At 40.4% G+C, this 26,535-nt stretch overlaps 2 protein-coding genes across 6 annotated transcripts in view; both read left to right on the top strand.

Moving 5' to 3' along the window:
- The window catches only part of LOC104009844 (CD99 molecule (Xg blood group)), a 32,107-nt gene extending 12,550 nt beyond the window's left edge, over positions 1-19,557 (top strand). Inside the window, exons 2-11 of one of the 5 annotated variants that reach the window (XM_087757921.1) lie at positions 10,265-10,300; positions 10,664-10,714; positions 11,202-11,234; positions 12,720-12,761; positions 12,908-12,949; positions 14,439-14,504; positions 15,815-15,847; positions 16,387-16,497; positions 17,338-17,391; positions 19,427-19,557. In XM_087757921.1, coding sequence (XP_087614047.1) covers positions 10,265-10,300; positions 10,664-10,714; positions 11,202-11,234; positions 12,720-12,761; positions 12,908-12,949; positions 14,439-14,504; positions 15,815-15,847; positions 16,387-16,497; positions 17,338-17,391; positions 19,427-19,452 — 494 coding nt within the window. In that variant the 3' untranslated portion in view covers positions 19,453-19,557. Of the gene's footprint in view, positions 1-10,264; positions 10,301-10,663; positions 10,715-11,201; positions 11,235-12,719; positions 12,762-12,907; positions 12,950-14,438; positions 14,505-15,814; positions 15,848-16,386; positions 16,498-17,334; positions 17,392-19,426 lie in introns of all 5 variants that reach the window. The other 4 variants (XM_087757925.1, XM_087757924.1, XM_087757922.1 and 1 more) reach the window with 4 other exon arrangements.
- Positions 19,558-21,033: 1,476 nt separating this feature from the next.
- Positions 21,034-26,535, top strand: part of XG (Xg glycoprotein (Xg blood group)) — a 28,225-nt gene continuing 22,723 nt past the window's right edge. The window contains exons 1-4 of the mRNA XM_009461872.2: positions 21,034-22,233; positions 23,205-23,270; positions 24,469-24,777; positions 25,557-25,755. Coding sequence (XP_009460147.2) covers positions 25,695-25,755 — 61 coding nt within the window. The 5' untranslated portion in view covers positions 21,034-22,233; positions 23,205-23,270; positions 24,469-24,777; positions 25,557-25,694. The remainder of the gene's footprint in view (positions 22,234-23,204; positions 23,271-24,468; positions 24,778-25,556; positions 25,756-26,535) is intronic.

Below are 26,535 nucleotides of genomic sequence, written 5' to 3'. Positions count from 1 at the left end.
GGTTTTCAGTGCAGAGAGAGTTCAGAATGTTATTATCTGAATAGGAGTATAGATAAACTTCTGGCAATAAAATAGCATTAGGTTACTTGATGCCAGTTGTAGTTTCTTTCAAGAGAACCAATGAATTTATTAAATTATTGTCCTGGTTTCAGCTAGTAGCTGGCACAGTGCTGTGGTTTGGATTTAGCATGAAATTAATGTGGATAACACACTGATGGTTTAGTTGTTGTTGAGCGGTGCTTACACCAGTCAAGGACTTTTCAGCTTCCCGTGCTCTGCCAGGTGCACAAGAAGCTGGGAGGGGGCACAGCCAGGGGGGCTGACCCCGACTGGCCACAGGGTTGTTCCATACCGTATGGCATCATGCCCAGTATATAAACTGGGGAGAGTTGGCCAGGGGGCAGCGATTGCTGCTCCGGGACAGGCTGGGCATCGGTCAGTGGGTGGTGAGCCAATTGTATAGTGTATCACTTGCTTTGTATATTATTATTATTATTATTATTATTATTATTTATTATTATTACTACTGCTATTACTACTATTTTATTTTACTTCAATTATTAAACCATTCCTATCTCAACCCACGAGTTTTCTCACTTTCACCCTTCCAATTCTCTCCCCCATCCCACTGTGGGGGGGCAGCGAGTGAGCAGCTGCGTGGTGCTTAGTTGCTGGCTGGGGTTAAACCACGACAATTATACAATTCTGAAGAGTTTGCAACCTGCTTGGATAAATCAAGTTTCTTAAATTAAAGACTAATCTTTTGATTAACTGCCATTATAGTCTTTCCAGTGTATTTAACTGTTAATTTTTGGTGCTGGCTTCAATTTGTTGTTATCCCAGTGAGGCTTAACGTTCATGAATCTGTTCATGAATGTGAGAAGACCGAGTGTTCAAGGGGCCTTGAATTGTGTGCCCCTTCCCAGCCCCACCGTCTCCTCTGGTGTCCATCTTAGTGCCATCAGTGTGTATATTGCTCCACAGTTATCAACTATAGTTTCAACTGCTTGTGATATGCCCACTGTTTTGAAGTACATGCTACAGAGCAAGAAGTTTCACAGATGTCGGTCAGCTGTGGAAACGTTCTTGCCAAGAACTGCTGAAGGTATTGCCATTGCTAGATGTCTGCTAGCGAGAGGCTAGGACCAAAATATAGAATTTCAAGGGTAAATATTTATTCATGCACATGAGGTGTCCCAGACAAATTGGGGCACCCTGAATGCGGTTTTACACAGGATACTTACACCCTTCAAATGTTCAGGTACAACATGATTTGACTAATCACTTGACACCCACACTACTGATTACTAATCATAGTAAAACTTTGGAAAGCAGCTATATTTCTGCAGCATTCTTGCTGCTTGTCTATTGATCCAGACGTCCCTGGAGTCAGTCTTGCTATAGTTACTCACCTATGATGACAACCGACACTGGGAGGGTTTCAAAGAGGTGTTAGAGGGGCTAGGATGCTGGCATTGTCTTGGTTGTCCAGGGGTATCTTTTATCCTTCATGGACAGCTCTAAGCTTCTGAGAAACAAAGCCCTTATTTACAGGGCCAAGCTGTCCTTTCGTTTCTTTTACTTAAGCATGAACAATACCAAAGTCTCCAGTAAAATTTCACTACCTCACTACATTGCAATGTATAATGTGAACTAATATATATTAACAAAGTTTTCACTTTCATACTATAAAGACTGACTGATATAATAGTTAGGGAAGGGAACTTTCATAACAAGAGTAAATGTGAGCCTTGTGGTAAGAATGCACCTGGTTATGGAAATCTAGGCTATGTGAGTAGTAGCTGCAAGGCTTGTCAGCTTTGTGAAAGCTTAAAGTCCTGTCTATCCAGCAGCTTAAACTTTGAAGCTGTGGACTGTGAGCAACGTGTACTTAAAGGATTTTGGTTTCTTAGGCTTATAAAAAATTAACTACTGACATTTCTTATGACAAGACAGAATTTCAAAAGTGGCTGAATGTGAGGTAGGTGCACACTGCCCGCTTGATCTTGGTGAGATTTGAGAACAGGGTTTCCTAATACTGCTTCAGAGTTCCCAGCCCAGCCCTGGCACAGGTTTCTGAAGAGGCAATGATGGAGATCAGAGGTGTCTCGGCCCATCGTGCCTGCTCCATGAGCCTCCCTGTGGAATGGTGATTGTGCCAGCACCTGAGACTTGGGAAGAGGGGCAAGGGGTGCTCCTTGCCTGCCCCAGGGGCAGAAGGACAGGGCTGGCTTCCATAGGTGCTGTGTTGAAGCAAGAGAAGTCAGTGGCAGTGGTGGCCCCAGGTGTGGGCTGACATTGCACAGCTGGGGACTGGCATTGCTGACATCGAGTAACTGCATGCTTAATGCACAGAGTGACGCCTCTGTGGTTTAGGGCTACTACGAGGAAGAGTACCAAGAACTCAAGAGCAGTTACCTAGAAGGCTGAAAATTTCAGTGTGCCTAGCACTTGCAGGTACAAGTGCCAACATGCAGGCTTTAAATAACGTTAGGCTAGGCAATATTTAATCAAACACCTGCAGCCTTCCTCAAGAGTATGCTGCACTTGAATGCAGACAAGACTATGCTTCTGTCTGCCAGTCATATTTTGCCTTAGCCCCTGAATTTACATGAGAGGAAGCTTAGCATTTGCTTTTTGGAAAACACTTTATTGAAACAATCACTAATTTTAGTAATGCATTTCTGCTTGGTAAGGTCAAGTACTTAAGTGAAATAGCAATAAGCATAGTATATGGCATTTGGAGTCTTGAAGCATGGTCTGGCCCTCCTGAAGTTACAGGTAAGAAGAAATGAGCAAAAATCAAATAAATATCTCCAATATCTTTTCATTTGTTGATGTCTGGATTCAGCACCTTTATTAAAGCACCCAATTCTTCAAAATTTTCCCATCCTTTTTGACTCAGGGGAAAAAACCCACCCTTTTTCCAAAACCCTTTTCCTCTCTTCCCGCTTCCTATCCAAATGCCCCTAAACTTGTCATTTCTTGATGCAAGTGCCATGCTTCTGTCACCCAAATGTTCTTCTAACAGCCTTTGTTAATGTAGCTTAGGTTTCTGCTTACAGACTTCATGAGACAGAGCAATGTATTTCTGTTTGTGTCTGTAAAAAGAATTGCAGAGAGACAGAGTGATTTATTTTATCTGCAGTTATATGAGTTTTGTAGCACAAGGAATTTAGTCCAGTGACTAGAACTGGCCCAAGTCACAGAATCACAGGGTGCTGAGGCTGGAGGACACCTCTGGAGACCTTCCAGTCCCACCCCCTGCTCCAGCAGGGTCAGCCACTGCAGGTTGCCCAGGACCATGGTCAGCCATTTTTTGAATATTTTGAATATGTGGGGGAAGTACTTTCTGCAAGAAACAACTTTCTCGGAAGCACAGAAAAAAATTTTTCTCTTTCCAAGTTGCTGTTAGCGAGAGTGCTTTGGAAGCTCTTTTCAGCTTAAGGAGGAGATCTGGGACCCATGGCTCTGCCATTTGATGTTTGATGTTGGTTTGCCAGTGAGGGTTGTAACCAGAAGAGAATCACCAAGCGTCCAAACCATTGCTTGGAGGGAAAGTGGTCACATTGGTTGCGGATATGCAGAGTTACAAACTGTAAGAAAACAATCAGACTGCAGTATACAACTTGTCACTGGGCAGGTTGTGATTAAGATGCCAAATATTTGCTTTTATCTTCACTACTTGATTGAAGGGACTCACAGCAGTTCTTAGACCTTTTGTAACTGTTGCGTAGCTCTCTTTTACCCCTTCTCGTTTCTGGATAAGCAGCTCAGCATTTGGCAGGACTGTTGCCATTGTGTTAATCCTCCAGCTTCGTGGTTGACTCGGTTCTTCTGTATGCTTTCTGCTGATTTAGAGCTATTCATTCTGTCCTCTTATTCCGACATCAAATCCTCCCCGGAAAACTCTGCTTATAGCTAATGCTTAGAGCCCCGTTGTATTTTCCTACTTTCTACCACTCAAAGGGGCAACAAAAGTTGCCCAGTGCATGGGAAACTTTTAGACAAGCAGAATTCCCCAAACTGTGCTTCAAAATATAGGTTTTTCTTTTCCAGTAGATGGCTTGTTTTACCATGTTCTGTTAAAAAATCCCTCACATGACTGCAGTTATTTAAGTAAATAGTTTTGAGTCAAAATGTGAGCTTGTAGACTTTTTTCCTTTTTTAAAATGCTAAATTGCCATTTTTGGGTGGAAGGAATACTTAGTAATTCAAATATTAAAATAAATCACAGATTAGTCTAAAAACTATTTTCTAGCAGTCAGATCAGAAAAAGATTAGGCCACATAATTGCCTAACTTTTTCTGTACTGTATTTTCAAGATCGGTGCAAATAAAGTAACTTTTCAGGGAAGTAGCTTTTGGATCACTGTAAAAAAACAAATATGATAGTTATTAGGGTAGTCTTACGCATCCTTTTGGAGAGAAAATAAATCTTTTTATTGGTTGTGGCGGAGGCTTAGCTGACTTTATTCCCATCAGATACATTAATGAATGCTCCAGATGTGCAGAAAGCAGACACTCCTCAGATGTAAAAAATTGTCTTTGTTTTTCAACTGATTTACAGTTGTTATTTGTATTTGGGCCATATTTATTTTAAGTAGGAAGGGGCTTCATTCTTCTGAATAGAACTTTACGTAAAGCTTTTTGTTTTCTCTTGCTCTTCAGAGAAACTAAAATTGAAAAGCAGTATCGATAGGTGGGTGCTTATAGGAGGAATGGGGTTTGAAACCAACTGCGTGGGATTTAATTTCAAGAGACTCCAGGCAGGGCTAATTATAAACTGCTGCTTGGCAGTGGGAGTAAACATCCCATCTGCGTTGCCTGATGCAGAGGGATCTTGCCTGCAAACCTCTGCCCTGGCTGAGAGGAGGAGCACAGTTTTAAGTACGTTCCTCCACCCGCAGTGAGTGGTTTTCATGTTCCAGGTTCTCCATTTAAAACTTTAGAAAGGCAGTTTTTACAGCAAGGTGTGGAGAACCAAGTTACCTTTCTCCCAGGCTTCTGGTGATTAAATTACTCCTCTTGGACATGTTGGAAAAAAACTGTCAGAATGTGAGCTAAGCAGTAGAAGTCTTTTATTGTAGGTAACTAATGCTGGTGGGGCAAAACCTGGATTGAAATAAAGTGCTGGTAAGCTTAAAAAGCAATTGTAAGGGATGTGATGGCTTTGCTCTGTTACATAAAGTGTTTCATGAACAAGTTTCAATGTGTTAGCCTTCCTGTATTTTCTGTAGCTTCTGTTATGGTTAGGTGTTGGATATTTCTGCTCCTCCTGTTTTCAGTCCCCCAAGGGGAAGGAGTACAAAACATGGCAATATAAAATCCAGTTTCCCTGCTGGAAGTTGGAGAAGCAGCATTTTGCCTGGTTGCCCAAGGGTTTATGCTCTTCTTGCTACCAGCATCCCCATCCCCCGAGAGGGCTGGCAAACCTTGTGTAAACTCTGCAGAGATGAGAGGCCTCCTTGAGCTCAAACTTTTGCAGATTTCATGAAAATGAGCAGCTAGGCAGCAGGACAGACCCAAGTTGGGCAATCACCAACCATATGAAATTTAACAAGAGCAAGTGCCAGATTCTGCCCCTGGGATGGGATAATCCTGGTTATACATACAATTTGGGGGACGAAAGGCTGGAGAGCAGACTGGTGGAAAGAGACCTGGGGGATTGGGTTGATGGCAAGTTGAGCATGAGTCAACAGTGTGCCCTGGCAGCCAAAAGGGCCGGCCATGTCCTGGGGTGCACCAAGCACAGCATAACTGGCCGGTTGAGGGAGGTGACTGTCCCACCCTACACTGTGCTGGTGCAGCCCCATCTCGAGTACTGTGTGCAGTTTTGGGTGCCTCAATAGAAGGACATCAAATGGTTGGACTCAATGATCTTAAGGGTCTTTTCCAGCCTAAATGATTCTATGAAACTACTAGAGTGCATCCAGAGGACGGCAACCAATATGGTGAAAGGCCTCGAGGGCAAGACTTTTGAGGAGCAGCTGAGGTCACTTAGTTTGGTCAGCTTGGAGAAGAGAAGGCTGAGGGGTGACCTCATCACTGTCTACAACTTCCTCAAGGGGGGCAGTGGAGGGGGAGGTGCTGATCTCCTTTCTCTGGTGACCAGCGGTAAGACACAAGGAAATGGAATGAAGCTGTGTCAGGGGAAGTTCAGATTGGACATCATTAGGAAAAGGTTCTTCTCTGAGAGTGGACCATCACTGGAACAGGCTCCCCAGGGAAGTGGTCACAGCACCAAGCCTGTCAAAGTTCAAGGAGTGTCTGGGCAATGCTCTTAGTCCTATGGTTTAGTTTTAGGTAGTCCTGTGAGAAGCAGGGAGTTGGACTCGATGATCCTTATGGGTCCCTTCCAACTCAAGATATTCTATGATTTTATGATTGTAAGTTAGCTGGCCACTGACAGAGTGGCAGGTAATGTCCAGTGGTGGGACAGGGACAAGCTGACCTCCGTCACCTGGTCTGTAGGCCTACAACTGGAAGACCAGTTGCAGCACACAGGCTCTGTGGCACAGGGTAGGAGGAGAGCACCAGCGTTTTTAGAAAAACAAAATTCAAGCAGCGTGTTGCTCAAGTCAGAAATTTATGTTTGTGGTGATTCATCACAAGTCTCCTTTCTTGGTGTGTCGCCATACACGTGACTAATGGAGGAACTTTCCAAAGCTTGTGTCTGCTTCTGCAGTGGAATGTAAATATGACTAATCTAATACCATAGCAGTAAGTATCTGAGGGCGGTGATAGGCCTTTGCAGAGGACTCCTATTTGCGTAGTTACTTGGCTCTCTTGAATACCCTTCTAGCTCATCAGCTTTTCAAAAGCTTAATATTTGCTCTTTTTTTTTACCTGCTGTTTTTCACCCATCTGACACAAACTATGCAGGTTACTGGGGACAGTCTCCTGAAGATCTGTCTCTTGAGATCCCGTTATTTGAGCTATGGACATGGAAGGAAAATAGTGTGGACACTTCTGAAACGTTCTTGAATCTGCTTGTGCCCATAAGAGCTAGAAATACCTGCTATATTGTTCTTTATACACAATATAATATCTGCTTAATTTGCAATTATCTTTGCTTAGACTAAGAAAATGCTCATGAGCTCGGTTACTCTGGGTGTTCCTTAAACCTGTAGGAAGTGCAGCATATTCTTGCTGACTTTTTCTTCTTGGATCCTGCTCCTACCTTTATTCTAGTTCTGTAGCTTTATCTCTGTTGTCTGATTGTTTCTTCCCTGGAACCAGCTGAATCCCTGGTTCTGAGCATCTCCTTTCAGGCTAAGTAATTGAACTTCTAGTTTTGCTGGACCCACCATACTAAAAGCTGAGCAAGTACAGTTGTAAAAGCAAGTGCTTTAAAGACATAAGAAGGTTTGTCATGAACAGTGGAGAAACAACCAGTCTTTGCTGGGAAAGGAGACTGCCAGCACTTCAGAGTGCATATTATTGTAATGAGTATAATTTTCTGCTACCATTACTGAGGTAAATTAATGTGTTTGAAGAGCCTGACGTCTTGCTGCATGCTTGGAAAACAGAATTGTCATTGCAGAATATTGAATAATTCCAGTCAATATAGAATGATTTTTTTCTTTTATTAACTCTCAAATTTGTTTATTGCTCTCTCAAAGCATGTCTTATGTGAGATTGGCAGTCAGCATTCTCATCCTTAATTATTTCTCCATGAAGATCAAGTGTGAAAACAATCCCTTAAAATAGCAATGTCACTGAATGCACACTCTTTTACACTGGTTTCCTCCTCTTGAGGAAAACCACTGCAGCTGGAACCATTCAGAGTTCTCTGACTAAGTTTCATGGTGGTAGCAGGAGACTCTTGAAATAGCCTCTTTTCTGCACCAGGTAAAACTTCAGCTGCACCAAAGCATAATGTTGACTATATGTGCTTGTTTTTCCCTCTGCCATTCCTTCTAAAAAGAAATAGTGCTCTTGAAATACACCCACCAGTGTAACATTCATTGACTTAGTGATATATCATTAACCTCGAGACAGATGGTGATGGTCCATCTGCTGGTTGCTACTCTGGTATAATGTTTTGAGGAGTATGCATCTTCAACAGATCCTTCCGTCTGCCGCCTTAGAGTTAGACTAGCAAGTATCTGAGCAGGTCCTGTCTTAGGCATTCCTCCTTGGAGGACTGTAGCCTGAGAGATGTATGTACTTGACAAAACAAACAAACTAGAATTGAAGTTTGAGGAACAACTATGCAAATACTTGTTTAAATTTCTCTTGAGTGTTTTGACCTTTCTTGCCTGTTAATATGGAGGTTTCTTGGTGCAGTCTAAACAAAGGGGTAACTTCAGAGGTAACTGAGGTTTGGGTCTTAGCAACTGCTCATTTTACTGAGGTTTTTAAGATTCTATTGCAAGATGATGTAGGCTTCAGATAAACAACCTGAATTCTGTGAAACAGTTTTTCATGAGCTAAGTATCTAAAAGAGCTTATGGTCTCTTCTTTAAGTAAATAAATAAAGTAAAGTAAGTAAAGTATCTTCTTGCTTTCTATCCAAGATCTATACCTAATGACTTTATCCAGGAGGTTCTAAATGCACTTTGCTCATGCACCACAATAAAGCCATGAATTGCCTCTGTTTCCATGAAGGGGCCTGTCGCTGACCAGGCAGTGCTACCTCCTTACTTGGCTGTGAGCAGGGTGGTACTCAGTTCAAATGTTACAGCATGGGAATCACTGCTTAGACTTCAGATTTCAGATTCTGCTGTAGCAGTTCAGTTGGCCAGACTGAAGACTAGCTTGAAGGATGTTTTCAGGAAACTGCAAGCTTGCCTTTGATTTTTTTATTCCAGTTGTCATTCATTGCTTCCATATTAAAAAATAAAAAAATATATCTTCGCCTCGTTTCTTCTCTGGAAAAAAAAAATGACATTATTAGTGCACTTATCTGAGATGGAAAAGAGAGTTCAATTTAGACCTGAGTTGAGATGAAATATGTCACCGAGTATATGAGCATCTGTCATTCCTGGTACTAGACTTGTGAGTTGTCCTTGTCTTAACTTGGCCTGTTATGTAAGCAGAAAGAACATTCTGCTTGTGGTTTGATTTTTGATGTTTGTTTTTTATTCCTCTCTTCAGACTTTGCAGTAGCCAGTTCTGATTTCTATTCTATAGCTACATTCTTAGAGGAAAAGCCAAACACATCAATGCTTTATGCATGTATTTTCTGAATTAAGGTAGCTCTGGCTGGAATTAAATTCTGCTCTGGCTGGCTTGATAGAAGGTAGAAAAAGTATTCCAGCTTCTTTGGGGCTGGAGCAGTATATTTGGATGTCTTTTTCTTGAATAGCTCTTATCTACTTCCATGCCTTTTTCTTTTTCCAGGCTTCACTGAAAGTAGGAGTGATGAACTATCAGAAATATCCCAAGCAGTTGTTATAGCTGTCCACTTAGCTTACAAGCCTCTGCTGCTGAGATCACACTACTATATTCATGCTGTGAAACCAGTTTGTATCATGAATATATTGAGTTAGTGTGTTTGCAGTTGGCTGGGTAAGCAGCAGTAGCTCTAGCAACTGACCTAATACAGCAAGAGAGAATGTTCTTTTCCTAAGGGCTGAAAATGAAATTTAATCTACCTGGAGTGGAGAGCCCATAGTGGTGACAGCTGCATTTAGCTGTCTTTTAGGAAGTTGAAGAGACTGCTCAAGATCATCTGTGCCAATAACTTAACCACCTTCATACTGTTAACCTTTGTTAGGGGAAAAGATAAGTCCTATAAACCCATGAAAATTAATTTTTAATGCCAAGGTGTTAAATCCATTACCCAATCATATAACTTTCATACCAGCCTTTGTGCTCCAAGGCTGCTCTTCACATTTGAATCTTGTAAATTCTTGTGAATTGGAGCTGTGCCCCTGCTTATTTTGTGGTTCAGTGGAAGAAGGCTGGGAAAGAATATGCTGCGGATGGCACTAAGAAAACATGCAATAGCAGTGGCAAGAATAAAGGATTAAGTGCATTATATTGACCATAGGAATATATGTTCTGGCCCTCTGGATCCTTTCTATAGAGACAATTTTTAGTGTTGTTCCTTTTTTTTCCAAAGAGATGTGTGGATGGTAGTCTTGAAAAATAGAGAAGAATGTCTGTCTTCAGCTCTGACTCAAAATATTCTCCTAGTCTGACGCAGCAAGTGGAAAACATTCCTCAAGATAGATCAAAGACATGTTTATGATTGTAATAAGTCTTGGTTTTGAGTAAGAAAAAAGTGTTCTTACTGTTGCTTTCATCTTCTACAGGCAATTCTGACGACTTGAACTTACAAGATGCACTTGGTAATTATTACACTTGTTCAAATTTTGGGAGGGAGGCGGGAGAATAATGACTGCTCTTTTGACTTGTTTGTTTCTGAGTATCACTAAATGACCAAGCATGACACCTTCCCCACATATGGTTTGTTTAAACCTCAGTGGAACAATTCAGCTATGGGTATGTCAAAATATTGACAGCATAGAACTGAAATTTGTCTTTGGGAACACTCAGGGATTCCTTTTAAGGGGAAAATGTCTTGCTGTATAGACTTGATCTTGTGCTTTTCATTGTATAGACATAGGCTTACATTTGTCCTTCATGTATCTTCTGAACAGTGTATTAAATAGTATTTAAACTTTTTTTTTTTTTCTAACCGTCCCTGACAGAAACTAATAATAAGCCTCTTCCATCTCAGAAGCCACCACCATCAGATTCCGGTGAGATCTAATTGGCTTGTAATGCCTTTTATTGTGAAGTCAAGTGTAGTTATACATACTCATTTGAGAGCCTGAATTTTTCAATTTAGTGGCACAGAGTTGTGATATTTCTATAAAAGAAAGCAGTTCCCCAATAGCAAAAGTATTTCTGCATTTTAGAGTCTTCTGCTAGTGCTTTCATAAATTTACTTTGTGATTTCACAAGCTTAAAGACCCTGTGGAAATCCCTTCTGTTGGCTCTCAATCTGCATGTTTTGAGATTGCTCACCTTGAACTGGCCCTTGGCATGTACCATGATCACCAAAAGCAGCATGTAGTTTGGCAGATAATGTCTGGTAACTCTGTGGTGCTCTTCTGTGGGCCACTGTTGAATAAGCATGCCATCATATTCTCAGTGAAAACATTGTGAGGTGCATTTTGTGTAAAAATAGTCTAAAACTAGTTCAGTTTTTGCATTACATTTAAAACCTCCCTTCTTTCTTTGTAGATGATTTCAACTTAGAAGATGCTCTTCAGCCTCGTAAGTATCATGTTTTCCTGGATACTGGTCAGTGGTACGTGGTGCAGTGTCTATCCATCCTTTATTACCTAAATGTAATAAGGACACTGAGTTGATTAAGGTAACAGACTGCAGATGAAAATAATTGCAGTCTAGTTATGTTTATTTACCTTCAGTTTTAAGGGTCTCAATCACAAGAACTGTATGTATTTCACTCATTTCTTAGCCAAGTCCTACTTGTTTCCTTGCTGTGTCTTCACTAGATGGCAGTAATTCCATAAACTATTACTCATGGAAGTAGTTTTTAAATCTGAAGTAATCTCTTTCTTTCCAGGAAGTAATTTTAGTATCACAAGGAAACATTAATCTCTTTGAAATAATATGAAGGAAGGTACTCTTTCTAATGCACTTCAGCTCTTCAGTGTGGGCAGCAGTAGAAATTGCAGTATTGTTTTCACTCGGCCAGAAAAAGGTGCATCCAGTTAGGCAGATAATGCACAGTAGCTTTTCAAGTACCATCACTAGACCTGTTGCAGTATAGATGGCTTTCCTAGCACAGGACATACAGTTGTGGGAGAGTAGCGCTGTTTACTGCTCTGTTTCATTTAGCCCTTTGAAGTTTTGTCTCTCTTAAAGCAGTCTGTTTCCAACTGCTGACATTTTTTAAATCAGAGTTGGCTAATTGATAAACAGTTGACTGAATGAATCGGATGGTTCAGGTAAGCAAAGAGAGGATCCTTTACAGGATGGCAAGCCTAAGTTGGGGTCTTGGAATTGTGCTCTGGAGGTGCCTGCCTCTTTACTTTGAATATACAGAGAGCCTAAGGAGACTGGATCTGACTTGTGGTGGAGCTGGGAGGAGGCGAGACCATGCAACATCAAGGACAAGTAGCATACAGAAGAAATGGGCTGCTAGATGGTTCAGCTGTTGGTGAAAACACAGTTTTAGAAAACCACTGCTGGTGTGTTAATTTGATGTGGGCAACAAAGACTGCGACCAAACAGTACAGATATAATTACTAAGATCTCTTATTCTCCTATTTTGTGGCAAGCTAAATGAAGTCATTGCGGGGACCATATTTCTAGTTCTATCGTGTGTATCTTGTCTTTGTTTGTTTGTGAGGTATCAACCTTTATTATTGGTTAAAATCTGGTAGTTTTGAAAGAGGAAACAGCCAAGTAATCTGTACCTGGTAGAAAAATTTAAAGAATTTCAATGTTTGAAATCAGCTGTGCAAACTAAAATGCTGCATAACACTTAGTGAGTTCTTCTGTATATATGTTCAGTTATAGCAAGGGTCTGACATACAGGCTCATGTAGCAGAAACACTGTTAATTGCATTAAAGTACAGTGTTTAACCTAAAATAACCAAACAAATACAGCATTATGTAATGAAAGGAAAGGAAAATGATACAGGGAAGACAGTCTTTCAAGGTCACTATATGCTCTGCTTTTGGTCTCTTCACACTAGTAACTTTGGTCACTTTATTCTTATTTGTCTACAGATGACCCCACACCAGTTCTGCCTGCAAATCCTAGAGACTCAGGTAAGACTGACCTAGCAGGAATTTCTGAACAGTAGAAAAGTATTTGTTACTCTTTCCTAGTCCCTTTCAAAGTTACTGTATTGTACTCTGCTTTTGATCTCTTAACCTTTTTCTTTTTTTTTCCTAAATCTCTCTTTTCTGTGTAGATAACCCCAAGCAAGGTCCACCTGCACATCCTAAAGATGCTGGTAAGGCTTCTAGCACAAACTCCTGAATCATGACATGGTTTTACTATCTCAGTTAAACTTATAATAATTACACCTTGTTAACTGGCTGCTATGTATGTCAGATGTTGCACTGGATAAACACTGAGGACTGAGGAAAAATTGTCTTGCAAATAAGCTTTGCAGCAGTCTTGAAATTCCATAACAAACCTCTTGAGTCACTTTCCTTTCACTTAAAAGCAGGATGGTGTGGGGAGGAAGAAGGATGGGACAGAGTGTGTGTGCTTGGGACAATGTTGTTCTTGACTGCCTATGGTGGAGCACCTGTGTACTGGATTGAGTCCTTTCATCTTAACAAACTGAATCCCCACTAGTTGTGCTAAAAAGTCAGTAGGAACTACCTGTGAACTGTATTCTTAAAGCATCTAAATTAAAGGTAAAGCTCAAAGTTAAAGGGTTGGTTTGGTTTTTTTTTTTTTTAGTTTTTCTTTTAAAGGCCCCAGTTAAGAAATACAATTTTTTTGTGTTTGTAAGGTAGGCTTAAAATACATGTCCTTCCTTGCCTGTTGTGTTTTAGAGGTCTTCTCTGTCTTCACCTAAGTCAGAACAAAACAGATTCAGATGGATGCAGCTGTGATGATACCATTAACCAGGAATATGGTGGTAAAGAGTCCTTACCTGAAATGCAAGCCCTGGTTCTTGTTACTTCTCCTGCCTGATTTGCAGCAGATATTTGAATTTGGGTCTTGCATACCTCAGTACAGTGCTTTTGCCACCCAACTAAAGCATCCTCTGATGCAGTACTTCTAGTTTTGCTGCTTGAAACAGATTTGCTTTGCATAAACTAAAGATTGGCAGCAGAGGGAAGGAGGAGAACTCAGGCCCCATGAGGTAAGGTCCAGTGGAAATGGAGAGGGACTGATTCAATGTCCTGCAGTAAATCAGAGGAGGAATTACATTTGGATCTTCCCATTGTCAGGCAAATACTGCAGCCACTGGACTGTGGCATATTGAACGTTTTTTTTCTTTTTTTCTTTAGCTACTCTGTTGTACAGGTTCAAAAGATTGGTTGTGACTTAAAAACCCAGCTCTGAAGAAACATTTACAGCTGCAGCCTTGAAAAGAAATGGTCCTTTCCTGTCCATGTCCTTTCTCTGCTTTAACAGGATAGTGAGACTTGGGCTGTTCCACTTAAGTAGCTTACAGGGCTTCTTGCTTGCTTAGCCTATGACTTGTGCAGTACTACTTGCTCTTGGACACTGACTTGTCTCAGTTGTTCAGGAAGTCCAGAAGCAGCCGTGCTGCTATCAGACTGTATAGTGCCAAGCTGAAGGGACTGGAGATTGGGAGGGCTTTTGAAACAGGAACTTGTTGTGACTATGACACTGAGCCTAAAACCACCACGAACTCAGCTGAACGATCTAGAGAAAACTTCCATGTCATTATGTGCCTTGAGGTGTCTTTTCACTGAACTTAAAACATGTAAGGTAATATTATTTTTATTTTTTTATAGGCAAACTTGATGATTCGGATCTATATGATGGCAGTTTACCAAAAGGCGATGGTAGTGGCAGCAATGGTAAGATAGTAGCTTGTGTTTCATATTGACCCTATGGCTACCTGAGCTTTTGATAAAAGCTTGCTCACAAGCTGGTTAACGTGGTCTAACTTGTAACACTTTTGGTTCTGGTATCTGAAACTTAAGAGCATACCTTCCAGTTCAAAAGCAATGTGTTCTGTCTCTGCCAAAAACTCCCAGATAATTAAGAGGTAAAACTGGTACAGGAACCTTCATTGGTTTTCACTGTTATGCTAAGAAAGATGGTGAGATACGAATGTGGTATTTATTTCAAAATTCACCACGAATATATTTCTTAAAGGCATCCAGGTGTCATTTTCAGATCTTCTGTGACATACTCTCAGTTTCTTTTAGTTCTTGTGGTTAGGAAGCCCAGGGGTGGGCCAGAAGAGGGTTCACCTTGTGTTCTCAAAGATTTCATATGTTCCACAGGATGAACTGATCCTTACGTCTTCCAGGTGATGTAGGTTGTATCTACTCTGAGCTGTATCAAAACCAAACTTGTTTTGAGTAATCTGCCATGTCTAATTGTTATGGCACAGCTCAGTACAGAGGTGGTCATTGGGACCAAGCTGCAGTATTGACCAACCCCATCATTAGGACAGGGTTAGTCGTTCCTGGATGCATTACTGCAACTTTACTATTTCCAGGTCAAAGTTAGATTAAGTATCTTGATGTGATGTTGAGACATGCTGCTGGTCTTCTTCAGAGAGTTGTCCCAGACAGAGATTACCGATGCTAATTTTTTGGGAAGTTTTCACCTTCCAAGGTTCCTTTGGGGCAGTAACTTGAAAATTGACAGGGGCAAGAAGCATCTGTTGAGACCTGGGTGGTGTTTTCATCTGCACAGGTTCCTGCTTCAGTGGTGCAAGTTGCATAGTGCCAAATAAGGATAGTATTTACAGAACTTCTGTCTCGTTTGCTAAGAGAATTGCAAAAATATTTAGTAAATGAGGCTGGGATTTTAGGAAAAGATGGTTGGTTCCATGGAAATACAGTTGAATGCTACCCTGAAATTCTATACTGTTCCTCCCCACTGAGTATTCTGTGGTGGTGGGCCAGTTGAATAAACCAGGCTTCACAGGTCTGCTGCGCTCATTTCGTAGAAGTGCCGAGCATCCAAAGCTGAAGTTGGCATTACCAAGAGCTGTGCTTTGAAAACAGGAAGTTTGAGTGCCAGAGAGCTTAGCACTGTATGGGTATAATAGGTGGCTTGTAATTTTGCATGATTAATTGACAAAAACGTTGTCAATTATGATATGACTGTTCTTTAGACATGTAAAATCTAAACCTTTCGTTCATTTTTACAGAACGAAAGGGACCAAGTCCAAATAATGAAGAAGGTGAGGGTAAATGCATAAATGTATGTATATGATGGTGTCTGCATGTCTGAATCTTGTTTTCTGTGTTTTTCTGTATTGCTAATATTCTGCTAGAATGGTCGCTACTGGTAGTGGGTTTCCGCTTAAGAACTTTTGTAGAATCTAGAATTCTTACTTTCAAGCTCTACTTTCATAATTCTTTAAAATCTCTACGTTGCAAATGATTCAAAAGTGTTAAGGTCTCGGAGATGCTGGTGCAGTGATTCCATGCATACAGCTTAGATTTGGTTATGAAAGGGTAGCTTTTTTTCATTAGTGGAACTTGCAACAGGTGTGCTTAAGTTGTTTAACAATAGGCATTGCTAAGAAATCAATGGTTATAAAATTAGAGGATTCACTTTTCATTATTCAGAAAGACAGAAAGAGTTGATTACTACAGTTTCATGTAATAATTTCAGTTTATTGTTTTCTGGAAGTGTTCACAGGGTTTACTTTGAGACAATACAAGCTTGACATTGCTTTCGATTCTGAAAAATGTATACAAACCTCTTTTTTTTCAGCTTCTCAGGGAGCAATAGCTGGAATTGTAAGTGCTGTGGTTGCTACTGTAATTGGAGCAGTATCTAGTTTCATTGCTTACCAAAAGAAGAAACTCTGTTTCAAACAAAACGGTAAGAATTCTAAATTAGTTTTGTTTTCTCCTGTCTAGAGAGACGCGTTTTCGTGTTTATATGGGAGCTAGAGATTGATCTTATGCATAAGGTAGTTTTAATAGCACAGTGAATTTGTGTTCACAGGTAATAACCTCTCTTACTAGTGATCTAAGACAGGGTGTCTGAAGAATGCCTCACCCAAAGTTTAGACTTTCAGAAGCAGACAGGCCTAAGGCTTTGCATTTCTTAAAACAAAAGCACTTCCTGCTAAAGAGTGAGTAGGAATGACTGCAAGAGAACATTCCTTTAAAGAAAATTGAGTGGAGGTTGGGGATTAGAGACTGTTTTCATGCTGGAAAATACCTTGTCATTTCTAATTTTGTAAATCTTGCCTTTGTGTCTTCACAAGGTACTTGCCTACATATTAGGTTTCTGACAAATACCCGGATGTTCATCCCCAAATGATTCTTTCTTCTGCAGTCGTCTATTGTTTGCTATCTACTTCCTTTCCACCTAAATAAGATATAACTTGGATCAGAGAACTTGGGGAGTACTGTGGGCGATAGGTGGGGCAGAAGCTTTATTTTTGTCCTTTCTAGTCTTTCTGACTGGTTGGTGAAGGAAGATGATAGAGCAGCAGTCCAGCCAGGCACTGCCGTTTTGTTATTTGGGAAGTTTGGAAACTGAGTAACATCTACCATGCACGTTAAAATTAACATGCAGGCAACACAAGGGAAACTCAACTACTATCAGTAGCCCACTTTCTTCAGTGCTGTTTCTTCTCTCAATTTATCTCTATTAATCAACAACTTTGAAGATAAGAGAATTTGAATGCTAAACATCTTTCTTTCCCAGCAGATGAAGAGAATGTGAATATGGAAAGCCATCGGGGAGCACAATCTGAGCCACCTGGTAAGAGAAGAATCTAGATGGAAGATCAATGTTTTGGTGGGGATCCTATTAAATGCACTTTATTGACATCTAACATAGTGGAGGAAATTACTTGCACTGTTTTGTTTTGTTTAAAAAAAAAAATGTTTGTAACTACCATGAAAACTAACTCAGAACTGAATCAAGATTTCAGTTCTGGTAACATGGCCACTCTTCTCTAGTTTTTTATTCTTTGAACAGATTGGTTTATTGCCTTGAGGAGTCCTTGAAATACAAGAACTTAAAGAAAGTAAAGAACTGAATTTTCTCTGCAAAAGTATTATTAAAGACAATTATGAAAACATAAGCCTGCTCCTTTAGTGTGATGCATAACTGCAGTTAGCTGGCAGGTGTTTTATTAGTGTGTGTTGTGTCTGATTGGAATCTGGTACCTTTTTTGATTGTAAACCCATACAGAACTCTGCAAGAATGCATATTTAAAAATGTTAATAGTGTTTGGACGGAGATTAAACTACACTGGAGGCAAGGAGGACTGAACTTACTAGCATGTTGTTGTAACTAAAACATTCTCTGTTGTGAACAGAGATTGATTCTTATATGAAAGAATCATTATCTTAAGGGTCTTTTCCAACCTTAACGATTCTATGATTCTATGATCAAATAACAAATCTTTCTACAATGGTGACAGCTGTGGAAGGATCTCTTTTAAAGCAACAAAAACCCTAACAACCTCACCTTTCCAGGTAGGGTTGTTTAGGGTACTTGGCTGATGGAACAGGTGAGTATTTCCAGGAAAGCCATAGATCTGGATGAAACAGTATAGGTGAAAACTTGGCCTTCTAGCCCTTGTGACTGGTTGACAAAGGAAGAAGCAGTACACCCTCATGCTGAAGTTTGTTGAGTGTCTTTGACTATTCAAACCTCAAAGCAGTATGAATTTGCAATATATTCTGTGAGCTTAATCTAAAAGCCACAGAACTAGTTCTTTTTTTTTTTATAATTTAACAAAAAAATTTTTATACCTTATTTCTTTCAGGTATTTCATCAGTTTGCTAAAAACTTCCATCTGGCTCATGATCCTCTTTATAAACATTTTTCCTTTAAGCTGTTAAATATATATAACTCTCAGGGAGAAAACATTTTCTTGTGACTGGCTGTTGAAGTCAGGACTAGAGATAGGCGGGTATCCTGAATTCAGCTAGGCATTAGTGAAGCAAGCAGTGTTTTCCAAAGACCTCTACCAAAGGCAGTTAACATATGAGTTGGAGTCAGAATATGCTAAAATTTTGGCCAAGATTTACCAGAACTCAGGTGACAAATGCATCAGATGATGCATACTTTATTTTAACCGATAAAGTCAAACCTGAGATGTTATCATAAATGATTGCTCCTGCCTACACATGGATGTCATGTTAAATCCCAAATTTCATACCTCTGTTATATTTTGCAGGCAAGCATAAGCATGTTTTGAGCCAAGAAACTGGGTAACCATGGTCAACATGGTGCTACTCCTGATCTAAGTTCTGGGAGTCAGCAGACATTAGCTCTGCTTTTGGTAATAGAGTGTTGATGTACCTCCATGGCTTCTAGTTAGAAGCAACCTTGCATTAAGCCAGGTCAGATGGCACGGCAGAACAGGTTTGCTTTTTTAAATTTTTATGTAGACCTATCTTTGACTTCCTGAAAATGTAGATAACCTAGGCTAGCACTTTCTTTCAATAACCTGCTTTTTGCATCAGCTACGCAGACTGTACTCCATTTCATTTTTGCATCCGCAAAACTGCAAGTCTGAAACTGCATGTTGGGTTATACTGCAGGTGTAGATAGCTACACGGATCTAGTAAGATGTGGTTATTTGAGTGAGAAATCTGGGTTGTAATATCCCTTGGTATGCAGGGTACTGGCTACACAGAATCAAGCCCCTGCTTACCTGAATTTATCCCAGTTTCAAATGCCTCCTGAAAAAGTCTGTTGCCCACATATACGGTTACATAGTAATACATAACTTAAAATGTATACTTAGTGTACTAATCTCGAGTTGTTTTTCACTTTTTAGTTCAGCGCACACTTCTGGAGAACTAAAGAAAACACAATGAAGAACAGACCATTGAAACTGGACAGAGAGCCTGCGTTCTGCCTGAAAAAAAAAGGAAACAAAAAAAGCATAATAAAAAAGCAGAGTCTGAAGTTGCATGAGAAAACAGTTCTTGTTTGAAACACCTCTGGGAGTGTGACTTAGACCTGAGCACTTCTGTATGGTTAGCCCTGTGAAGCATTGTCACACACCAATATATGGCCTTAATGACAGGAGTGTAGAAGTATGTTGTGCCTTTACATTCTTTCCTGTACTTTGACAACTGGGTGTGTCTCAAGTGCATTCAGGATGCTTAACTTTTCCTTACCTCTCCAAAAACAATAAGCAGTTAATGTTTTGTTACACCATTGCTTTCAGGCAGTGCAAACATTTTTTTAATATCCTGTATGCAGTGAGCGTACCAGCCAAACCACTTGGTATACGGTGTGGGCACCTGAAAGCAAATGGGTCACTGTGCGTGGACAATGGATCTGGGTGTGGGTGCTGCTGATACAGTCTGTGTAGCTGCCTGCGTCAGCCACCAGGGAAGAGATACTTGTTCTTGAGCATCCAAGGGACAAAAATTCAGAGTTTTGTTTTTGCCTTTTTTTTTTTTTTTTTTTTTGTTGCATCTGTCTGGTACAGATTCATAACACCCAAACTAGTGCAGAACACCCCAATTAGTGTACACAGACCCTTCATCCTTTCTGGCTCTTCCCGCTTAGCAAGTACTGAGCTGGTCAGATGTGGAAAATCCTGATTTGCAAATGAGAAACATACTTGGATTTTGTACATCTGGCGAGACTGATGTTTGGCAGTTGTCTGAACAGTTGTAGGTGAAGTATTGGGGAGCGGGGATTAACATCGTCAGACTTCCATAACCAAAAACTTAACAGAAAATAATGTGATACTTTGAATTGGGAAGGCTTATCATACACACTTAAAAGACAGGAGCAGTACTACAACTCAAAAGTACCTAATAGCAAGACTGACCAGAACAAGCCAGCCTGACTCCACAAGTGTCCATTGAGCAGTATAAATAGCATACGCGCAAAGAATGCTTTTGGACTTGTGAAGGATTGCCATCGGGATGAGGACCTATGATTGTATCCTCAACTGAAAGCACTTGAGAGCTTTGCTGTGGCTCTTGAAAGCCACAGGAAGGCTTCAAGGATCTCTGGAGACATGGAGAACTGTGCAACTCATAACAGTTGAAGGACTAAGTCTGGAATAATAACTAGTTCGGTCTGGAAGGAATAGTCTGACCAGTTCTGTTGGCTTTCATTCTAATTGTTTCCAATTTTCATGCAATTTTACAATATGTGTCTTACTAATGTGCTTCAGCCACCTGGCAAGGTTCTACCAAAAGATGACATTTCATGGAACATCTTAGAAGACGTTATGAATTTGGATATTAAACATGTAAATATATCTGTGCATTCAAATATGAATGTATGCCAAGGATAATTCATTTAAGAATTTCTTGTACATGTTTCTTAGCTTGCAACAAAGCTTTACATAGATTTTAGTATTTTGTTATGGAATTAATTTGTAAACCTCTTTTTGCCCCACTTCTGCTTTTAGTACAAAAGTGCTAAAACCTTTAAGTGTGTTTGAGGGTGGAAAATTGATTTTTATGTAAACATTTGATCTATGTAAATACAAAGAAATGAAAAGTACTGCTTACCTGCATGAATAAACAGGTATCTCATATCAATGCCAAGTGTAGAGAAAACAGAAATAATCCAGTGGTTCTTAGGGATAGAACGGCAGGGGAAGCTCAAACTAGCTTTTAGCTAACCAGACTCCTGAATCCTTCTTCAGCTTTTGCAAGCCTAAAAATTACTTATTAAAACCTCCTATCAACATTGTGATTTTTCTAAAAATAAATTAAAAAAATAACAACAAAACAAACAAACAAACGTTTATGTATTTTCTTTCTTAGTAGTCTTATAAATAGAAAAATTTCGGTGCTCTACCAGAGAAGCAGTCTTCAGAGGGAGTTTGTCTTCCTTCTCCATCACCAATTCAGGCTTATTTCTTACAGACGTTTTAATCGTTTTAGAAGGAAGCGGGCCAGTAGCAACAAAGCTGTGAGCTGCTCTCACAGGCTGCTTACCAGTGCGAAGTGCAGAGAAGACACCGATCTCTGTGAAGGACAGACATGGCTTTTGAAGAAGAATGCCTGAATTTGGTAACACAGAATCTACTGAAAATACGCACAGCAATAGAAGGCTTAGTATGAACAAACTTAACCGTCTTTGTGTTGAGAAGGAAGAAAGACTGGCTGCTGCCACCTAGGAAGAAAAGGTTAAAGAGAAGGCTTGACACTTCAGGCTCTTCTTTTGCAGTGAGCAAGAAACTGTCAATTTGTGGGTTTCTGTTACTTATCTGTGGATAAAACATAGCAGTTCACTTATTTTTCAGTTACCAGGGTATTGCTGTGTTGCTGTTTGCCTCATTATCTATTGAGACTTTGACCTTGTGCCTTCCTAGCTCAACTGCTCTTGCATTGCATAACTAAATATCCTAATTCATTAGTTCTCACATTCATTGGGTCAAGAAACATGGTCAGTTAACAGTTACTCATCACTCTACTGAAGTATTTTTATGGTCATCTCCCACGGCTCAGCTGCTGCGCATCGTGGCCTTATGGGCTGTCAGTGACTTTCAGATCCCCATTTGGGAATTAATGTTCTAGTTTCCATACAGGTTTCGATCGGACTGTGCAGTGGGATGAAAAATTACTGTCCTTTCCAGGCCCAGACTGCAAGTTCACTCCTGGGGAGGTACGTTCATCATTAAACTGAGTTTAAATGGATGGGAATGAAGAGCTCTGTCCTGTTCCTGTGGCACAGCCTCTTCAGTTCTGTTTTTTCTCTAGCCTACCTCCTTTGAGGAGGAGGAGTTGTCTTCAGTAATAAGAGGGAAAAAAACAAAGCAGGATCTTCTTGTAGAATATCATGGCACTTTAGCTTCTACAAAGGAGCTGAGGTAGCAGTTAAATTCGTCCTAACTGTCAGTGAAAAGGACTGCTTGAAAAAATGTTTTGACGGTTTTCAAATGCGACGTCCATTTCAAATACTTATCTAAACTTATCCAAACGAATTCATCGGGCTGTGGAAATGAAGGCAGGCGATTCTTAAGCATAAAATTTGGCAGCTTTTTACTGTAGCTCCTATTCATGCTCATTTCAATATCTGTGCCAAATTTTTAATGCTAAGGAAAACTCTTTTTAGTGCATTCAGCTTTCAGTGTACCTTGGGCTGAATTACGCTCCCAATTGTGCATTTCGGTATTTTCCTCGCTAATTGTTTTAGGCCACTGTCCAAACCGTACTATTCTCTGTGTTTTTCACTTGACAAGATTATGAAACAAACCTTAACCTTTTCATAAACTGAAAATATTATTTTCTTTTTGCTCTTTTCTGCTATGCAGATATAAAAGACACATTTGAAAGAAAGTGATGATTAGGAATAGGAAACGAAAATGCATGTTTCTCCATCTGCTTGTGAAAAACCACTGAAGTTTAGGTAGCGTGTAGTAATTATATTCTTCCATTGAGAAGAAGTTGTATCATTGATTCACTTGTGTATTTGGCTTATATTTAAATTAATGTCTAGCATTACCAAATGTTTCAATATTTTAATTAAATACTTCCGCTTTTATGACAAAATATGAATACTGTAGGATGTTAGTGGCTTTCCCCAGTAGTTCTAGTGTATAACTTGGTTCTTTCATCTCCGACGGACTCGTACAGCAGGTCACCCGTGCCAGAGAGCAATGTCTAACCTCTGCCCACATGAAGGATGGGGCTGCAACTGTGGTGAGTTGTGACTGTCCTCTTCTGCTCTTTCAGCTTGTCTCATCTAGAAGAGGCCTGATGGGCTAAAAGTCTATGGAACAGAGAATAGACAGACACACTAGCTCTGTTTTCCACCCATTTGTTATTTCTTAAATATATGTATTTTTCTTGAAAGAACAAGTAAAAAAAAATTAGGCAAGTCATCCACCTTGTCAGGTGAATATTAGGCAGAACTTTGTTTTCCCTTTAAATAGAAAAAGACAAGTCAATGATTTCTCAAAGTGATAAAAATGCAATTTATTTTCAGCTGTAAGGCCTTAAATTTGTTTTTAATATATAATATTGTTTACCTGATATCTCGGGCAATCACTTGCACATCTTTGACAGAGGGAGCTGAGATTAAGAAGTTCCTGCAACGCCCCAAGAACAGAAGTGGGATAAGTATTCGAGACACCCTGACTCCAATACTAGGTCTGCTCCTTCAGTTTGCCCTTCCCCTGCCTTCTCCATATTGTTTTTCTTTAGCTAGACAGAGCAGTAGCTGGCTTAGAGGAACTAGACAAGGGGTGCATCATCTTCAGACTTAATTTAAGAATCTTCAATATCCCAATGAACTAGTATCAGCAGACAGATGAGATAAAGCATTTGGGGAAGAATTCACTTACAGGAACAGCTGTTTTGAAGCAAAGCTACTGAACATTTGTGAGCTGCTTGGACTTGCCTGGGACTAGTACATAGCCTTGCTAACCCTCCTGTTCCCTTCAGGCAAATTCATCACTGATACGAAGATTAGCACGTGTGCTTTTGTTATTCTGGAAAAAAATAAACAGTGGACTTAAGGGATTGCTCGTGTCATGGTATAATTCTTGTTTTCACTGGCTGACAAAGGCACTTCTTAAACCTATATGTCCATAACTCTTCTGAGATTGAGCAATTGGCCCTGACAAGGAGAATGATGATACATAAATTGAGCTTCAGAGCTTCTATTACTAGCTTAAAAATAGTTAAGCAGTGTGATACAATAAGCCAGGCCCTTAGAAACCATTCTACTCATTCAAACTTGGGGGGGGGGGGAGAAGCTGACCTACTTGAACATCAAGCTTCCTGAAGATCCAATATCACTGGGTTTTATCAGTCCAGTTTATGTTGTTGCATCAGTTTTCTTGTAGTTAGCATGAAAGCATGAACTCAGTGCACACGCTGTATTGTTATGTTCTAGGTAACTCAACAGAAATGCACTTGGGGCCAGGCTGTGCCCCACACCAGACTGGATCACCCAGCAACACCAGGAGAGTACAGGTCGGCCATTCATGGTAGCAGAGTATTCGCTGCCCTAGTCAAAACAGCGCTGGCAAAAGCGCCTGCAGCTTACCCCCCAGCAAACGGGAGGACGCACGCCAGCCTCCTTGCTGGCGCCGGGCGCCTGTGTGATGGTGGCAGTCCAGTTCAACAGACAAGCGCACTGGCACACATTTGCTAGAGAGGGGCTATGACAAAACTGGATTGAAATCACACCAGTGATTTTAAAGTATGTTCATGTATGGATGGATGCATGAGTTTTGCTCATTTTCCAAAGCTTTGTGTTCTCATGCTCGGCGCTATCTGAGATCTCTCTCCACGTAAGATATGCATGGATATTTATATTAAAAAATAAATCTAGATCAATGGAAAAAATCATAACAGACAATGTTTACTTTGTGAAGATAAGCATCTGGCAGGGAGCTGAGCATGCTTCAGTTCAGTAGTCTGACATCACGTTTTAAGTTTATAAAATCAGGGGGTTTTGCCATCCCCCTGTAGACAATTCCCAAGCCTCTGCAAAGCAGATTCTTGGCCTCCGCTTCCCTCACTCGGCAGCTTAAGTTAGCGGTTAGGACTCTGGCAGGATTGCCTTTATCAGCAGCTATTGCTCAGCTAAAAACTGAGCAGGGAAGCAGCGCTTTGAGGACAGAGTAAACCTGAGAGATTTTTTTCAAGTACGCTTCAGAGAAGGCCGACCTCCTCCCTCAAGCTACTTGAGCTCCCGCAGCACCACACCCTGCTTTGAAGGTGCGGACCTCAAACAGGTTGGCTTTCCCTCTGGGGAGGAGGAGGGCGCAGGGCGCGCTGGCTCCCTCCTCATTGGGTGCTGCCGCTGCTCCCCGGCTCTCCGTGCTCCCTGCCTAGGCGATAAATAGATTTCTTAGAGGGCGGGTGGCACCTACGGTGCTGCTCATGGCTGGGCCGTAGAGGGGTTGTCTGCTTTCATTACTTGTCTTGTACCAGAAGAGGTTTTTAGGGACTTCTCTCTCTTCCTCGGTGCTTGAGTGTGATGGTGAGGGAACTGTTTGGACAGAGCTGCTGATTCCAAGCATCTCCCTCAAACCTTGGGACTGCAGTTGCCACATCTACTGTCATCGCTTGGAAAAAAACAACCAGTGCAATCAAGGCACTGCACAGAAGGCCATGGGGAAATTCAGAAGTATCCTTCTTCTGTGCCTTGGCTTTCTTCTAGTCCATGTAAGAGGTAAGTGACCTTTGCCTTAGCTTATTTCTGGGGCGAGATTATTAAAAATGAAAAAAAAAACCCAAAACCTAAACCCCAACCCCTAAAAAAATATGCTTGTTGATTCAGAAATGCTTGCTGGTGTCATTTTTGTTGCTACTGTTTCATGAGAAGCATTCAAGAGTGTTTAGATAAGTACTTCTGCAGTTTCTAGAGAGATATATGTCTTTTGTATGATTGCTCATAATAGCCATGCTAGTTGGAGTTTGTTTGTTATAATTTCTTATTTTCTCTTTAGTGTTGCTCCCCTAAAATTATTCACAAGCTTGGACTCGAGTATAAACTTTTTAAATGGAAGCTGTAAAATGAGAGCTTCCAGGGGAACTTAAAGTTTCCAAAGAGATCCTTAGTCAAATACTAACTTCATGTTTTTAGAGCTTTTCTTGGTTATTGATATTTTGAAACATATTAGTTATATTGTAAAAACAAATTCTGATTCAGTTTAAGGATGGTCATGCTTTCATACTGGTGCTCATGCTTTAATAATTATAAATTAATAATTTATTAACCTTAGCCAACATATTCCTGAATATATAAAATCCACACACAAGCATACAAATTTTTTTTCATACAGGATTAATAAAGAATTGAATACATTTTGTACATATTTTTTGACGAATGAATAGCAGTTGGGAAAATCTAGTCTTTCCATATTGAGTTGTTTTTCTATGGTCTAACATAATTTTCTTGTAGCAAAACATTGCGTAAAACTTTATTTGACATCAAACCAAATAGGATCAT

This window comes from Nipponia nippon, unplaced genomic scaffold (assembly GCF_047370975.1).
Source record: "Nipponia nippon isolate SJK-2023a ecotype South Korea unplaced genomic scaffold, ASM4737097v1 scaffold_2, whole genome shotgun sequence".
NCBI lineage: Eukaryota > Metazoa > Chordata > Aves > Pelecaniformes > Threskiornithidae > Nipponia > Nipponia nippon.
The sequence above is the reverse complement of the archived record's forward strand: the minus strand, read 5'-3'. Positions and strand labels throughout refer to the sequence as shown.